Below are 17,236 nucleotides of genomic sequence, written 5' to 3' on the forward strand. Positions count from 1 at the left end.
GGGGTGCCCCTCGTCCACGGGCCCAGGGCACAGGTGCCGGCAGCCTCCTGCCTTCCTGATGCCACACGAGGCCCAGCTGGAGGGTTGCCTTTGCCCTCAGCCTGCTTTCTGGTGTGTGGTGAGCACTGTGCTCCTGTCTGACCGGGGCCAGTGTGGCCTCTGCTCTGGGCCCCGGGTTCGCCTTGCCCTTCCTGCCATCAGCTGTGGCGAGAGGTCTGTGCACGTGGGCTGGGTTCTCCCCACAAGCCACCGTAGCATGTAAACCTGTCAGCACGAGCCACGTTTTCTATTTCGTAGGGAGCAGGAGCCCCCCAGATGGAGACCCCAGTTGGGCAGCTGCTGAGCCCCAGACTACCTCCCTGCCCCCGATCTCTCCCCAGCTCTTGATGAGCAGCCGCTCCTGGGGACTGCTGCCTAGAGCTTGTCCGGAGCTTGCAGAGGAAGCTCGTCCTGAGCCAGGACATGGCTCCGGGCTCAACTCCTCTGCTAGGGCTGACAAGTGGAGACGGGCCAGGTGGAGGCTTGTACATGTGCCTGGGGCTAGTCCTGTGGTTTTAGATGCCCGTATAAAGTCGACAGCTCGTAAAGTTGAACCGAGGAGGAACTGGGGCAGCGTCTAAGCCCAGCCTTCTGGACCCTTGTCAGCTCTTGGTGCAGCCCCTGCTTCCCTCTGAGACCTGGTCCTGGTGGTTCAGGAGCCAGAACCCCCCTGCTGGGCAGACATCTCTGCCCTTCATGACCCTTCTCCAGACCCACCACAGACTGTCCTCTGCTGTTCCCCATCTGTACAGACCTCTGTGTGCGGGCTCGGGGAGATGAGCTCTGCCAAACCCCAGAGCTCTCTGCAAATGTCAGTCGTTGAAAGTAGTGAATGCCGTGGGAGGCGAGGCGGCCGCGTATGCACGGTGCCTGTGGAGACGGAGCCTTCCGGCTGGCCCACAGGTGCAAGCGTTGGGCCTTGCAGGGTGGAAACTCCCAGCAGCACTGGGAGCCTGGGAAGACCTGTCCTGTCACGTGTCGCTGCCGGCTGCCCTGGGCCAGACCTGGGGGTGGCCATGTGGGAGTCCTGGAGATGCGGCCCCATCCAGACAGAGATGTGCTCTGAGTGTCCTGCCCACAGCGATTGCAAAGACTTGACGTGAGAAATAAGGACGCAGAATTCCATTACCACTTTTATACTGCTTCTGCGCGGCCGTGAGGACATCGTGTTTCGGTGGTGCTGGGCCGCTGCAGGCCTGGGCTCCCACTTTCTGCCTGATGGTACCTGCCCAGGCCCAGGCTGCGAGTCCCAGGGGCCTGAGCCCCCTGCCTGGTGGAGCTGTGGGGTGAGCAGAGAGAGCACCCCACAGCAAGGGGGTGTGCGCACATTTCAGTGTCTGGCCTGGGGGACCATGAAGATGGCCGATAGTGAAGAGTTTGGAGTCTTTATCTAAATTTGGCTGCGTTCTAGATTCTTTTTTTCCTGCTGGAGTTACGTTTCCTTTCGCCACGTTCTGAAAAAATTGTGTACAATGTGTCCACCAGATGTCAGGAGGCATTACTCTACCATGTAGACAGGCAGAGAGAAGGTTCCGGAGCCCAAGGAGAAGCCTTCATCCCCTCCCCCAGAGCTGCTCTAATGCTGATCGAATTTTGGGTTTCCATCCATGATCTCAGGGAGGAAAAACAGTTTCCCTTGCTTTACAAAACCTCGTAAGCATTGAGTCTAGTGTCTCCTGTTTTCCAAGTGGGAAAATCCAGAAGATGGCTGGTTTGTCCCGACTCTCCTCTGCAGCCGGTGGCAGGGCCACGCCGACCCATGAGGAGTGTTCTCTGTCACCCTCGGTCTTCGCCACGTCGTCGGACTTCAGCAGCTCCTGGCCCATCCTGGGCTCTGGCCACTGCTGTGCCACGGCCTGGGCTAGCCACTCCTCTGCCCATGCGGACAGGAAGACCTCCTTCTTTCCCAGCTCCTTGTGTAAAGAGGAGTACTTGATCTTCACTCCCGGGTGCTCTGGGAAAGATAAGGGCCCTGTCTCTGGGACACAGAGAGCTGCTGTCGACCCTCAACCCTCGTGGAGCCTGAGCGAAGGTCGGAGGGTATGGCTGCATGGCTGGGGCCGGGGCAAGCCTCCCCTCAGGCCCTGAGGTTCAGAGCAATCCACATTTCAACCAGGGCAGTTGCCATGCTCGGGAGCAGGTGCAGACAAGTGACGAGGCCCAGTGGTGCGTGGCCAGCGTGCAGGTCACAGCCCACGTCCCCTGGCGTGCACTGCCTGTGTGTATGTCAGACTCCTCCCCTGAGTCTCTCATTTGGCAGAAAGCCTGCACTGGACAGTCCGGCTCAAACTGGACACTGGTGCGAGGTTGTGGGAGGGGACTTATCAGCTGACGCCATGGACGCTGCCCCTGGACAGCCCCAGTTTCCAGAGAAGGGACGGGGGACGATGCCAGGGGTCCACTGCGCTGCGGCACGTGACGCCGCTCACCATGATCCTGTTCTCGGGGTGGCTGCAGGTGCGAGCGTGGGTCTGTGTGGCCCAGGTTCTGTGGTCAGCTCGGTCTGAAATGGGTAGTCTTCATTCACACCGTGATGGCTCGTCCTCAGCTGTGCCCTGTCACCCCACGTCTCCGGCGTGTGCCACGGTGCCTGGGACAGAGGGGTCCGCAGGGCTGTCCACCCACAAAGCCACACAGAACAGCAGAAAGCTTCACCCCAAGGGCCTGACACCACGGTCAGGGTGCAGAGGGGGCCCCAGAAGAGGGAAAGTGGCACATTAAGCAGACTCCTGTGGGCTTCGCGCCTTGTAAACGCATACCGTTCCTGCTGTGGTTTCACCAGAAAGAGCCGACACAAAGGTGTGAAACGGACCTCCCGTGAGCTTGGTGTCGTGTGTGCTGAAAGCCCTTACCAAGATAGTGGACGACGGCCAGGCACCTTGGGAAGGTGACAGCAAAGCAGACACTGTGCCTCCAGCGTGTCCAGATGGCCCCAAGAACACAAGAGTGAGACTAGGTCAGCAGGGGTCCGGGCTGAAGTTGGGCCCCCACTGGAGACAGGGGTCTGTGCTCTTAGTAGAACCGGAAACATGGCAGCATGTCAGCCGCATGTTTTAGGTCTTCAGGTACTTGCGGGGGTGACTTTGCGGCTCTGCCCCCACACAGCGGCCCCAGAGCAGGCAGAGAGGCCAAGGAACCCACGTGCATCTGCCCACCTCCTCTGGGGAGACTGGCTTCCGCATGCCCCCAGGCCACAGTGCTGTCCCTCTCTACAGGGGAAGCCGTGGCCTTCTGGGACACCTTACTCAGGTACGTACTCAGGGCCACCCCCGAAGGGAGACCGCAGAGAGATGGCACCTCGAGGCCCGCATGGTGCTGTGGGCAGTCCTCCGTCCCGTCCCTGCTTGGCCCTGAACTAGCCGTGGGCTGCCGCAGGTAATGGTTGCACATGGTGGGCCAAGATGACAGGTGTTCAGAGCCGCTGGGCTGGTGTAGCCACGGGGCTTGCGTACAGCCAGGGGGCCTCCTCTCCCTGCGCCCTTCCCCGCACCGCACTCTGCCTGCTGCCACAGCACACCTGGCAGGTGCGGGTGTGCAGCTGTGACCGTGTGCCCAAGAGTGTGTGCCTGCCGGGGAAGGAGGGTGTCCCAGCAGACAGGGTGGTCAAGACCCCTGTCCCTCGAGTCCACATGGGGTCCTCCCTGGCTCCTGGATCTGCCTTCTTTCTTAGAGGCTCTGCTCCCCGAGTCTGGAGGGAAGGAAGGTCCCCCCGTGTGGGTGGGAACAGGACACCCTAACAACTGCTGGCTGTTGTCGAGTCGTGTGCAGGACGGCAGTCCTCTGTGTCTTCTGGTGGCCCCAACCCCCGGCCCGGACCTGAGACTCCGGCATCAGTCCCTGAACCTCTGTGCCTTCTGGTGGCCCCGACTCCTGGTCCCGGAACCGAGACTCTGGCATCTGTCTCTGAATCTTGGAGTTGATCGTGCCCCAGAGGTGGTGTCACCCTGCTGTCATGCCGGCAGGGACCACACACGTGCCAGCAGCTTCCATGCCTGCAGTGGCCCAATCTGTCCCTCCTCTAAGGCTCAAGGGGACCAGGGGAGCCTCAGAGGCCACTTTCCTGCCTGCTGTGAGACCAGGCAGCCTTAGACAAGGGCTCTGGCCAGGCCGTTTCTGGGGCTGGCAACACATGGCGGGCACCGCTGTCCTTCCAGAGCATTTCTCAGGGCCCCATAGCTGCCCCTACCCCAAAGGCCGCCTGCTCCCCAGGCCCCGGGACCCCACTGCATCGCTGGGCTGCTGTACTGGGCGCAGGGGAGGGGCTGGCCTGGGGATGGATTGGGGGTTCTGAGGGGCTGGGACAGGAGTGAGACCCCTGCCCGGCCCGAGGTGCCAGCTGCTTAAGCCAAGGGTGCAGGACTGAGAAGCAGGTTCACGCGGCCTCTGTTTCCCATCAGCGGCTTAGACTGGATCCCCCCAAGAGCAGAGTGGCAGATCAGGCACAGGAAGCCGATTTGGAGACGTGGCCGCAGGAGCCTCAGCACAGCCCTGGAGGAATGGTCACCACCGCCCCCCCCAGGCCTGGCCCCAGTGCCGTCAGGGAAATGAACTGGAGGTGCAGGGCCTCGTGTGCCTGGCCCCCAGTGGCCGGTGTCGGCATGGCAGCCGCCCAGGGGTCCCATCTGTGTGGTTCTCCCCACGGGAAAGCCTGGGGTGAAGGGAGACGGGCCCAGTGCCAACAGTACCTGTGACCCTCCCGGGAGGTCGGATATTCACCAGAGGGAGAGAAACATCTCGCGGGCTATCCGCCCCATCCCACGCCGACACGGTGGCTTGAGCCCGCAACACCTCCCCCTTCCTGGAGGATTTTTGTGGGTTCTCCTGTTTGGGCCTTTGGTGTCTGCAGGGGAGCCCGTGCTCTGTGACCGAGTCCCGTGCCCGGAGAGGCTCCTTTCCTGGATCCAAAAAAATGCCCAGCCTATCCTTCGAGCCTGCTGCCCGCAGATGGTGTCTGAGGGGTTTCTGCCTGGGTAGTCGTGCTAATCTTTCCAAACCAAAGTCGTGCCATTTCTCCCCGTGTCTCTTGCCAGCAGTGATCAGGGTAAAACGGGTATTTCGTGCACTTGTGTTTTCTCAAACACAGTCAACTTTTCTATCAGAAGTCCCCTGTATTTGCTTCGGTTAATTAACTCCACCCTCCAGTCTGTGGGGCTTTCGGTTTTGTTTTCAGTACATTTAACGCGTGTAGTCAGTGTTTTCGTTACCCTGGAAGTTGGTAAGGATTTAATTTTTAAATGAGTTCTAATCACATGAGCGCTACATAACTATTGTACACGAAAACATTTACGTTGAGACGCACTGACACAACGTAGACGAAATTCAAGGTCCCGTCCGTTTGTCCTGCCCGAAGTTCTCCATGCACGGTGTATTGTTTTTGTGCCTTTTGAAATGCAGCCCAGGACACGTCTCACTGAGAATGTGTTGCTGGAAGCTGGATTTCCCGTATTAGGAGACTGTGCGCCGTCCGAGCTGGAGCGCCAGAGGCTGTGGCCGCCGCCATCCAGTCATCTATCTTCGTTGAGTTGTGTGTTTGCACTGAGACCGCAAGCTGTCAACTCCGCGTGTTTGTGACAAGCCAACAGGCAGCAGACATGGGCGGCGGCAGCTGACCCCCGCGCGGTGGGTCGAGTCTGTGTTTTGGAAAAGGGTCCTGTTCACAGCGGCGGGTCTGCCACCACCCAGACCTCCCCTGGAGAGTGGGCCGGGCCTGCAGGGGCCTGGGACTGCGGCCCCTCCCCACCCCATGTCGCTCTCTGAGGACCCTGCCTTCCCCTGAAGGTTTCTTCCCCAGAAGGGGCCCGGATAGGCTTTGGTTATTGGACTCCTGCCTTCCTTTTCAGATTTTTTGTGTTTACATAGGCTGTTCACAAGCCCTTGGGCAACCTTTAACCGGAGTAACTGTGGGAGGTGTTGGTGATGGTGGCAGGCGTGTCCAAACTGTTATTTGCTAATTAAAACCTAATTCTGCGGGGGCGCCTGGGTAGCGCAGTCGTTAAAGCGTCTGCCTTCGGCTCAGGGCGTGATCCCGACGTACGGGGATCGAGTCCCACATCGGGCTCCTCCGCTGGGAGCCTGCTTCTTCCTCTCCCACTCCCCCTGCTGTGTTCCCTCTCTCGCTGGCTGTCTCTCTGTCACATAAATAAATAAAATCTTTAAAAAAAAAATAAAAAATAAAATAAAACCTAATTCTGCAGAGGGTTATCAGATCAGTGGTAACTGGAGAAAGTTCATTCTCAATCAGAAGAAAATTGTATTAAGCTCCACCTCCAGGGATAGTCGTGTCACCGACGCTCGCGGACAGCAGCTGGCAGACACTGTCCTCTAGAAATGGTTTCACTTCCCGTGGTGTTCATGCTGGCCTCCCACTGCACAGGTGACACTGCGGGACGAAGGCAGCAGGAGGGCCCCACCCCGACGTGCTGCGGGGTCCCTGGGTCCAGCCAGTCCCTGTCTTGCTGTCTCCTCTCCTAGCGCCCACCGCGGCTGAGACAGCTCTCTGCCCCCTGCAGCCTGACTCCCTCACAGGGCACCATCCCATGATGGTAGCAGCCATGGGGCGTCACCCTGTCCAGGCCAGAACGGTCAGGACGCCCAGAGCAGAGACCAGGCGAGGCCCACAGCTGGCCCATCACCGCTGCCCCGCCAGGTCACAGCCCTGCACACCTGGGCCCCACTTCTTTATTTTCAAGCAATGCCCGCAAACTTTGTGTTTTTCACAAGTGATTGCTTGGGTTCGTGTGCTCCTCTCCCGGGCAAGGACCACAGCTGGGGGAGGGGTGACGGTCCGTCGCTCTGTCCGCTTTCCAGCAGTAGTGGTGGGAGAGGGGCTCTGGCTGCTTTCCCTGGAAGAGAACCAGAAAGGGCAGAGATGGATGCTCGCAGGCCTGTCTGAGTCTAGAGACAGGAAGGCTGGTCCAGCAGGGGGAGCATCAGTCTTGGTCTCGAGGTCAGAGGTCTTGGGTCAGAGGTGCCAGCTTCTCCCCTTCTTCACACGCAGTGGTTGGTTTTGCCCACAGACTATGATTGTTTAATTGAAACTGCCAGCATTTAACATTCAGGAGGTTTCACCTGTCATTCCTTGTTTCCAGCTTCTCTGGAGAGGCCTTTTGACTCGGGCCATGGCCCGGGTGTGGGCATCTGGTGGGTCCGGACCCCCTCGGCGTCCCTCGCTGGCCCCTGGCACAGTCGAGGGTGGGTGTCTTGGCCCTCTGAACAACTCTGGAGGCACGTAGCTTCCTGAGGACACGGAGCACAGGCTCCAGCCACCGCCACGCCAGGGTGACTGCTGGCCAGAGAGAGAGAAGCTATTTGTGTCCTTCCCAGGTTCACGTGCCTAGTACCAGACACGGGCCCTTCGTGCTGGACGTCCTAGAAGCCCGGGGGAAAACCCAGGCCATGCAGGCAGCCCCATGTTGGGGTCCCGGCAGCCCACCCACTGGCCCATCTGGGGAGACTGGGCCCTCAGAGAGCCCCAGGAGTCCATCTCGCATGTGACAGGCTCCTCCAGCCTTGGGGGCAGCATCCGTACCCACAGGTCAGGGGAGCAGAGGGCAGAGGCCACGTCTGGTGACAGCTGTCACCGTGATGGGTGTGGAGAGTCATGCCAGCTGCCCTCATCATGGGGGCAGGTGCTTCCTGCCCTCCCTGCCCCCCCCCAGGCCCCCTAGGGTCGGTGTTGACATGTCCTCGGCCCAGAGCTGCTACGGCCCTGACCTTTCCCCAGGACTTTGGCCTCCGATGGCTGCTGCAATGCTCCCTGCGTGGCTTCAGCGGGGGCAGAGGCTGGTCCGCACCCGAGGCTTGTTTGCTCCTCTCGGAGCCAGACTTTCTGTGCCCGTCAGCCGCTGTGGGCCCAGGATGGTCTGAGCAGGGAGCCGGGACAGGGAGACTGCCCATGGGTGTCCACGTCACGCTCTTCAGACTGCTCTGCCCTCAACCTCGGGAAACCCTACCTGAAAACCAGACATCCCTCCGGCAGCTGGGGGTGCTGGGCTCCTGGGGCCGTGTCTGCGAGCCCTGTGTGCGTGTGTCTCTGTGTGTGTGTCTGTGTTTCTGTGTGAGTGTGTGTGTAGTGTCAAGGCTGCTGGAGTCTCCCTGTGCAGCCCAGAACCCCACTGCTGGTTAATTCAGCTGGTTTGGTTTTGTTTTTTTTTAAGATTTTATTTATTTGACACAGAGACAGCGAGAGAGGGAACACAAGCAGAGGGAGTGGGAGAGGAAGAAGCAGGCTTCCCGCGGAGCAGGGAGCCCGATGCGGGGCTCGATCCCAGGACCCTGGAATCATGACCTGAGCCGAAGGCAGACGCTTAACGACTGAGCCTCCCACGCGTCCCAATTCAGCTGGTTTTAAAGGAGGCAGAGGGAGGAGCTGGAGAGAGCTGCTCTTTTGTTTTAGAAGACTCCGGAAGGATCTGGTGTTGAGTGGGAGCACAAAGGTTGTCAAGGCACTGGCACTTTTTGAGGGCCTGTGTGGCCTCTGGGGAGGCCGGAAGGGAGGGGTGCGCTGCAAGTGCTGGGTGTGCCTGGGACAGTGTGCTCACCCTGCCTGGAGGCGTTGTGGGTGGTGGCGGGTCCCTGGCCGGAACCGCAGTGACCCGCGCTGGCGTTCCAGGTTTTCCAGGAAGGGGGAAGTGTGTGCAGCTGCTGGGGTCATCACCCCCCCACCCCCAGTTGGATAGTGGGGAGGAGGGTGGGGCTGTACTTCATAGGCGTCTGGGAAAGTGGTGGTGTCGGGAGGCCACAGCCCGATCGGGGGAGGGTGAGAGGCCACCAGCACTGCGCCCCCCAGCCACTCAGCCGCCTGCTGTCAGGATGGGTTCACTCAGGCAGAAGGGCCTCAGTGGATCCTTGTGGCCGGCAGACTGCCCATCCCCACCCCCTGCCAGCAGCATGCACTCACTCTCAGCTCAGCCTCTGTGCATCCCACCGCGGGGCAGGCCTGGAGGCAGCGCGGGGGGGGGGGGGGGGGGGGGGGGGAGGGGCAGGGCGGGTCTCCTGCAGGGCCTGAGGCAGGGGGGCCCTCCGCGCAGCCAGAAATGCTTGTTCCCAGTGCTAAGCGCAGGTGCAGGGTCAGGAAACAGGGATGAGGTCGGTCAACTTTGACCCGTCCTGGGGTGAGATAGTCCCACCCAGCGCTGGGTCTCCTGGGTCCCTGGGAGAGCAAGACGCTGAGCAGCCCCACCCCCAGTTCCTGGGGGTGAGGGTGGGGCTGGGGAACGCAGCATGGGGTGTGGAACAGCCCACCCACCTGGAGGGGGTCAGCTCCCGAGAGCGGGGGTCCAGGATGCTGTGGGACATCCTCATGGGCCTGTTTTCCCTTGACCTGAAGGGAGAAGCAGTGTTGGGGGCCAGACAGGAGACGGCTCCCCAGCTGCCTGCGCTGACCCCGGAGGAGAAGAGGGTCCTGGAGAGGAAGCTGAAGAAGCAGCGGAAGAAAGAGCAGTGGAAGCGGCTGCGGGAGTCCGGAGCAGCCCAGAGCCTGCCGGCCAAGCGCTCTGGGGCCCAGCTGGCCCTGGACTACCTCCGTGGGTAAGATGACCCCCCTCCCGCGGGGCCCGGCCAGTGTCCCAGGGGTTGTGTGGTGTCCCGGGAGGGACACGGGCTGCAGACTCAGGTGACCTGGGCCCCATCTGGCTCCTGGGACCACTGGGACCCCGGGGCCTCTAGCACCACCCCCAGTGGTGTCCCGTGGCCGTCCTGGTGGTGTCACCACAGAACCAAGGCCTCCGGTGGGGCTGTCTCAGGGAGAGGAGAGCCGCCATCCTGCTCTTGACTTCGCTGTGCAGGGGAAGTGGAGCACGGTCTCCGCAGCCTTGGCTGGAGCCTTCGGACTGCCCGAGGCCCTGTTTCACCCTGTCCTCACAACTGGGCAGAGGCTGGCAGATCCATTGCTAACAGCTTCGTAGGAGACTCTCTGGAAGCTCTGGGAAAAGTGAGGCCCGTGTGAGATCACTGGTTTCTGTTTGCCCAGAAACAGAGGAAGGGAAGGGAAGGGAAGGAGAGGCACGCACGCCAGCAGGTCCTCGCACCTGGTTCTCCTCCCCAGGAAGTGGGTTCATACTTTCTCTGATCCATACTCACTCTTCAGGCTGGGGGCCAAAGCAGCCGAGACCACGGTCAGCCTGAGAAGGCCCGCCGTGGACACACGGCTTCCCTCGTTCCGCATTGTGTTTGCGGAACGGTTTATATGCAGCCCGCATGCAGCCAGTTCCGAACGCCCTTGTCACTGCAGAAAGCGGCCCCCGCCCCAGCTCCAGGGGACCCCTCATCCACCTCGTCTCTGTGGCCATGCCGATGCGGGACATTTCCTGCAAAGGGACTCGTTCACCACGTGGCCTCTCGTGGCCTGCTTCTCCCGCTTGGTGTACTGTTTTGAGGTTCGGCCACAGGGCAGCACGTGCCGGAATTTCCTCTCCCCTCACGGCCACATACTACGCATCGTGTGTCTACAGTGCCGTTGGTTTACCTGTGCATCTGTTGCCAGGCATTTGTGTTGTTTAGGCCACGTGGCCGTCGTGGCTGCTGCTGTGGTGTGTGTCCGTGTGCGGGATTCTGTGTGGCCGTGTTTTCCTTCGTCTCGGGCACAGCCTAGGACTGGGGTTGCTGGTGACTGTGGTGTGGGAGGGGCCACAGACACACAGCGGCTGAGGTATTTACAGCCCCGCCAGCCGGGCTCTGAGGACGGCCCTCCTAGCCGGTGCGGGGTGGTGTCGCGCTGTGCCCTTCGCTGGTGTCCTGAACCGCGTTGAGCCGGAAATCCAGAGAATGCCGTGGGCTGCGGGGCTGCCCCCGCTTGGCTCCTCCCTAGAGGGTCACGGGATGGACTCCGTGAGGAAGATGGAGTGCTCCTGGGAGGACAGCTGCCCGCTGGCTCTTGAACCTCCACCTGCTCGTCTGCGGAGCACCAGAAGGCCCTGCCATGGCCCTGCTGGGGGCAGGAATTCTCCGGAGCCCACCTGCGGGCTGGGAAGAGGGCTATGGATGGGCTCTCGGAACGCTGTCTGCCCCTCTCCTCCTTCACTGCGCCCTCAGAGCACCTGGCCAGAGAGCGGCGGCCTGGACCGCGGTCAGGAGTCCCCATCCCCTGGCCCTGGTCATCAGCCGTAAGGACATGTGATTCTGTGCAACCTGGGCCCTTCATGTCCTCTGCACTCTTGGCTACTGGGCACAGTGGGGGTGTGCCGGAACCAGCTCCCCTAGGGAGTCCGGTCCCCATCGCTAGTGTTACCTGGGCGCGCTCCTCCGCAGTTGTCAGCAGAAGGGCTAGGAGCAGGGTCCGGGACGGGGCTGGGGAATCCCCATTCGCTGCGACCAGGTGGCCAGCACAGCGCTCCTGGCCTCCCCAGACTCGGCAGGGCCGCTGGGGGGAGACCCAGGCCCACAGGTACCTAGCAGAGGCTGGGGTGGCTCGGCTGCATGCATGTCGTGGGTGCGGAGGGGTGCGCCATGCCTGCTGTCACCAACCAGGGACCCTTCTCAGGTCCGCACACTTCTTATCTCAGCGCACGTTTCCCCGGTCAGTGAGGTCTGCCTGGTGCGGGGGTTCAGCATTGTCAATGCCACCAGCGTCCTCTGAGCTCAGAGCTGACGCCACCCCCCTGCCCTTGCCGCTCCGAGAGCCAGCGCACGTTCGTGTGAGCCTGCCCGCCCGGCCGACGTGCTCCTAAGCAGGGTCATGGGTCAGCTCTGGAGACGGTGTGGACCCCAGGCTGTATAGCAGGACACAGACGGAGCCTGACTGGGGCGGGCCGGCAGTAAGGACAGGCCAGGAGGCCTGCAGTGCTTGTGGCCGCTCTCCGTGTGCACCGTGTGTGGAAGGCAGGAGGGAGGGCTGGGGCCCAGTCTTGACTCCGCCGTGTGGAGTGCCAGCTCCCTGGTTGTCACCTCAGGGGCGACTGCCCTGTCCAGACTGTCCCCATTACCTAGAGGCCAGCCCAGGGACGCTGTCCACGCTCTGGTCAGCAGCCTGTCCTCGCTTCCAGCCTCGCCTCCAGCCCACATGGGCTCCTGTGGCCCAGTCCTCCCCACCCTGGGCTTGATAGTGGCAGGCACTGTACAGATGGAGCTGTGCCTTGTGCGGCACGTGGAATGCCAGTGTGGCCCCTGCACCCTTGCGGGAGCCCTGGGGGTGCCCCTGGGCACCTGTGGCACGTCTTAGCCCGGAGCCGAGGTGGCCAGCATCCCCTCCTCCTGAGGCCTTGCACCAGGCTGCCGGTGGTGTGGGCCGCAGCCCCTTGCTGGGCTGGGGGCAGGGAGATAGGCTCTCTCCTTGTCCAGGGGATCCCCCCGTCTGCCCAGGCAGACAGGACCAGCCTCCTGGCAGGAGGCTACGAGCCCCCGCCAGCTGTGCCTGTTGCCATAGGGGGCGACCCCGTGGGAATGGGGCTGCACCAGGGGTGGCTGGGGCCCTGTTTCCCTGCCACAGCCAGGCTGTGCAGCTGAGGCCGGCAGGGGTCGGAAAGCTGCTGAGAGCGGTGATTCTCGTCAAGGGGTCCCCACTCTCCATTAAACTGGGACAGGAAGGTGTTACTGCCCCACGTTACAGATAGCACTCCAGCAGCTTGGAACCAGGGACTGCAAAGTACCGAGCTGGAATGCAGACCACGCTCTGTGCCACGCTCCGTGGCCGCTGCTGCATGCGGCCGGTGGTGTCTGTTGCCGTCCCCGCGCTGCAGTGTGCACATGGCCGGTGCTGGTGTGCTGTGTGACAGATACAGTCTCGGTGCTGCCAGGCCAGTGGGGCAGGGCAAAGTGAGGGGCCCGGAGCACATCTGCAGTGGGCTGGTGGGGTTGTGGGCACGGGCACGAGCCACGGCCCCCATCAGCTCCTCCAGCTCCTCCTTCCCTGACGGAGGTGCCCTGTCCCCATCGTGGTGCACCAGCCCCTTAGCCCCACCCCCAGTGCAGGCCGTACCGTGGGTCAGTTGCCTGGGCAGGCTACCAGCAGGCCAGAGGCAGGGTGGAGGCCCCCGAGTGGGTGGTGGTGCTGTGGGACCTGGGGGTCGGCAGGGTGTGGAGCCCCAGCAGCTCAGGGCCTGCCTGTGGAGGCAAGAGGCTGCCACACGGCATCACAGCCCAGGACCCTCATCCCAGTCCAGACGCCGGGATCGATCTTCCTGTCAGCTGAGATAAGGTTTATTTCTGCCACAAAGACGGAGCTGGGATTGCTGCACGGGGCCACTGCTGCGTCAGGCTTGAACGTGGGAGTTGGCGTGTGTGCGGTCTGGGGAGGGGTTCTTAGGGTTGCCCTGAGAGCTGCGGTGGGGGGAGGGTCTGGTGGAGGTCAGAGGGCTCAGGGGCCCCAGAATCTGCCTGATGCTGGGACTCAGGCAGGGCGTCAGCTGTGAGCTCCCCATGGACTAGAGCCTCTGAGCTGCTGTCACACCTGTCACCCCTCTTGCACCACGCCTCTGGCTGGCCATGGGCTTGGGGCCTGGGCAGTGACTGTGCCTGCCTCTTGCCCGTCTGGGCATTGAAGCGTCCTTCATCCGTGATCTCATGGTGCCCAGAGTCGTGTGCTCTAGGAGCCACTTAGGCCCTGCACACCCTCGGGAGGTGTGCACTAGGGAGCCTACCCAGCCCTGGGTCACCACTCCTTTCCTGCCGGCCCCAGTCTCCCACTTTCTCTGCTCCCCAAAATACAGATTCTCCATCCCTGCAGGGCACTGCCTCTCACTGAGTCGTCTCCAGGGTGGAGCAAGAACCCCGACAGGCAGGCTGGCTCGTCTGTGTCCACTGTCACCGTCTTCCCTGTCGTTGTCCTTATTATCCTTGTCTGGAGGCCTCCTCTCTGCCTGTTCTGGGCGTGCTCGGGGGCCCCCAGCTGGGGCCCCTCGCTTCCTGTGGGCCCACTCGGCATATCTGAAGTCGCTCCGGCACTCCCTGGGGGCTCAGGTGACCGGAGCCCTGGCGTTGGCCAGGGGGGTGTTGCTTTGGGCACACAGCCCGTCCATGTTGTCGACGAGGCGACGATGGGAGCCTGGTCCACAGAGCTCCAGGTTCCAGGCAGTAGAGCTCGGTACTGCCACACCTCTGTCAGCCCAGGAGGGACCCCACAGGCCCTGGGGTGAGGTCATGTGCCATCCTCGGGTGGGGGGATGGGCCAGGGTGCACAGGGAGTCCATTACAAAGAATGAGTAAGTGTAGTGAGGGCTTGCTAGCGAGTGGAGAACTCGAGACCCAGGAGGAGCAGGTCAAGGGGCAGCCACTCCCCCAGGCCTGGGAGGAGGCCCCGCTGTGGCTCTCGAAATGGCAGAGAAGTCACAGGAGCCCAGACCACAGTACTTGCCGGGAAGACTGCTGGTGGGCAGTCTGGCCAGGGCCACGGTGGTCCGTCAACTCCCGGGGGTTCCTCGCTGGAACCAGGATGGAAGAATCTTCCTCTGTTATCCTGACATGTCTCTCCAGCACCTTCTTCACATCAGACCATCTGGCAAAGGAGCACTCTGTTTCCACGGAGCGGGCGATGGAGGGAAATTTGAGGCAGAGGCTGTGACTTGATGACCAGCATGGGGGAGGGGGCCCCTTGGGATAACCGTCAGGGACCAGCCAGAGACCACACTGGCCTGGCGGCTCTTTCTTCCTTCCATCCCTTCCTCTAATGACCACTGTTCTGGTTTCTGCTCTCCCGCTTCTGCCGGGGCCCACACTGAGTGCGGCATATGCTGGTGCAGGAGCCTGGGCCGGGCTTTGTCCCGGCCCCAACATGCTGCCCGGAGAGGGCCCGTCAGTCAGCCTCCAGGCCTCACTGATACGTGGTAGAGTCAAGCTATGAGTCCGGGCATGGCCGTGCTGTCTCCTCCCCTAGGAGGACAGGAGCAACAGTCCAGTCTGGCTCAGGTCCTGCTCTGTGGCTGCCACACGAAGTGCCCGTGGTCTCTGGGCAGATGTGGGGCGGGGCTCTGGGGCTCTGTCATCACAGGACATTGTGTGTAAAACAGCACAGCAGTGAATTGCCTGCTTCCACCTTGGCCCCCACGAGCTGTGGAGCCAACGGGAGCTCTTGGACCCTCCCTGCTGTCTGTCCCCCACCCCACCCCCCGCTCCACCGAGTAGAGGCAGTGAGGCTGCACCGAGAGCAGCGGCCACACACCCCTGGGGGCTCACCCTCTGCCCTTCTCCCCACGGCACCGGCAGCCACGAGTCCTGACATGCCAGCCTCTGGCCCTGTGTTCACCGCTCAGCTCTGAGAGCCTGGCCCTGCCGTCCTGGCCGGAGCAGCCGCCCACCCTGACGGGATTCCGCCGACACCTGGAGCTACCTGCTTCCTCGTCCTCCAGCCCCTCCAGGGTGGGCTGCAGATGAGCAGGCTGGCTTTGTTGCCAGGGCCTTGGTGCCTGGGGAGCCTGGGCCCTCGGAGGCCTTTGAGTCGAGAGGGTGCAGGCCAGGCGGGTCTAGCAGAGGCACGGGGCTGGCGCGGCCGGGTTTCTTTCTATGTCCCTGACATCCAAGCAGCCCAGACCAGTGGGGCCCTCCGGGTCAGGGTTCTTGGCTCCTCCTGGCTTGCTGTCCGTCACCCTTCACACACAGCTCTCGGTTTAAAGGCTGTCCGCACTCTGGTGGGCAGGCTCTGCCGTAGCACACGATAAAGGCTTTGCAAGAATGGCTGATGTCACGGAATTCCGGCTGGGCACGTTGGCATAAAATCGTGGCACTGTAGGGCTGGGAGAAAGAGCCCTGTGCCATCCGCTGTACGTGTGGAGGCAGGCCCGCCGGCCGAGGCTTCACAGCCATGCGCAAGTGAGGCGTCCTCCCGGTGCCAGGCCCCTGAGCCCCCTCTGCTCCTGCTCCTTGTCTGCTGCCCTCTGACTGGGGAGGCGGGGGGCTGCACAGACCTTTCCAGCTGCTCCTGCCGGCACCTGACACATCCTGTCCTTGCTTCCTAGCTGGGCCGAGAAGCATGAGAACTGGAGATTTCAGAAGACAAGGCAGACCTGGCTATTGCTCCACATGTACGACAGTGACCAGGTGTGTGCACGCTGGGGGGGCAGATGTGTAGACATGCTGGGGGGGAGGTGTGTGCACGCTGGGGGGGCAGATGTGTAGACATGCTGGGGGGGAGGTGTGTGCACGCTGGGGGGGCAGGTGTGTAGACATGCTGGTGGGGAGGTGTGTGCATGCGGTGGGGGCAGGTGTGTAGACATGCTGGGGGGGAGGTGTGTGCACGCTGGGGGGGCAGGTGTGTAGACATGCTGGGGGGGAGGTGTGTGCACGCTGGGGGGGGCAGGTGTGTAGACATGCTGGGGGGAGGTATGTGCACGCTGGGGGGGCAGGTGTGTAGACATGCTGGGGGGGAGGTGTGTGCACGCTGGGGGGGCAGGTGTGTAGACATGCTGGGGGGAGGTATGTGCACGCTGGCGGGGCAGGTGTGTAGACATGCTGGGGGGGAGGTGTGTGCATGCGGTGGGAGCAGGTGTGTAGACATGCTGGGGGGGAGGTGTGTGCACACTGGGGGGGGCAGGTGTGTAGACATGCTGGGGGGGAGGTGTGTGCACGCTGGGGGGGGCAGGTGTGTAGACATGCTGGGGGGGAGGTGTGTAGACATGCTGGGGGGAGGTGTGTGCACACTGGGGGGGCAGGTGTAGACATGCTGGGGGGGAGGTGTGTGCACGCTGGGGGGGAGGCAGGTGTGTAGACATGCTGGGGGGCAGGTGTAGACATGCTGGGGGGAGGTATGTGCACGCTGGGGGGGCAGGTGTGTAGACATGCTGGAGGGGAGGTGTGTGCATGCGGTGGGGGCAGGTGTGTAGACATGCTGGGGGGGAGGTGTGTGTACACTGGGGGGGGCAGGTGTGTAGACATGCTGGGGGGGAGGTGTGTAGACATGCTGGGGGGAGGTGTGTGCACACTGGGGGGGCAGGTGTAGACATGCTGGGGGGGAGGTGTGTGCACGCTGGGGGGGAGGCAGGTGTGTAGACATGCTGGGGGGGGAGGTGTGTGCACGCTGGGGGGGGCAGGTGTGTAGACATGCTGGGGGGAGGTGTGTAGACATGCTGGGGGGAGGTGTGTAGACATGCTGGGGGGAGGTGTGTGCACGCAGCGGGGACAGGTGTGTAGACATGCCGGGGGGAGGTGTGTAGACATGCCGGGGGGAGGTGTGTAGACATGCCGGGGGGAGGTGTGTGCACGCTGCGGGGGGCAGGTGTGTAGACATGCTGGGGACAGGTGTGTAGACATGCTGGGGGAGGTGTGTAGACAT

At 62.4% G+C, this 17,236-nt stretch overlaps 1 protein-coding gene across 5 annotated transcripts in view; it reads left to right on the plus strand.

Moving 5' to 3' along the window:
- Nucleotides 1-17,236, plus strand: part of CUNH7orf50 (chromosome unknown C7orf50 homolog) — a 128,026-nt gene that overhangs the window by 105,246 nt on the left and 5,544 nt on the right. For all 5 annotated transcript variants that reach the window (XM_026489013.4, XM_026489011.4, XM_026489012.4 and 2 more), the window contains exons 3-4: nt 9,368-9,567; nt 15,924-16,005. In XM_026489013.4, the coding sequence (XP_026344798.1) occupies nt 9,368-9,567; nt 15,924-16,005 (282 nt within the window). The remainder of the gene's footprint in view (nt 1-9,367; nt 9,568-15,923; nt 16,006-17,236) is intronic.

This window comes from Ursus arctos, unplaced genomic scaffold, assembly GCF_023065955.2.
Source record: "Ursus arctos isolate Adak ecotype North America unplaced genomic scaffold, UrsArc2.0 scaffold_2, whole genome shotgun sequence".
Classification (NCBI taxonomy): domain Eukaryota; kingdom Metazoa; phylum Chordata; class Mammalia; order Carnivora; family Ursidae; genus Ursus; species Ursus arctos.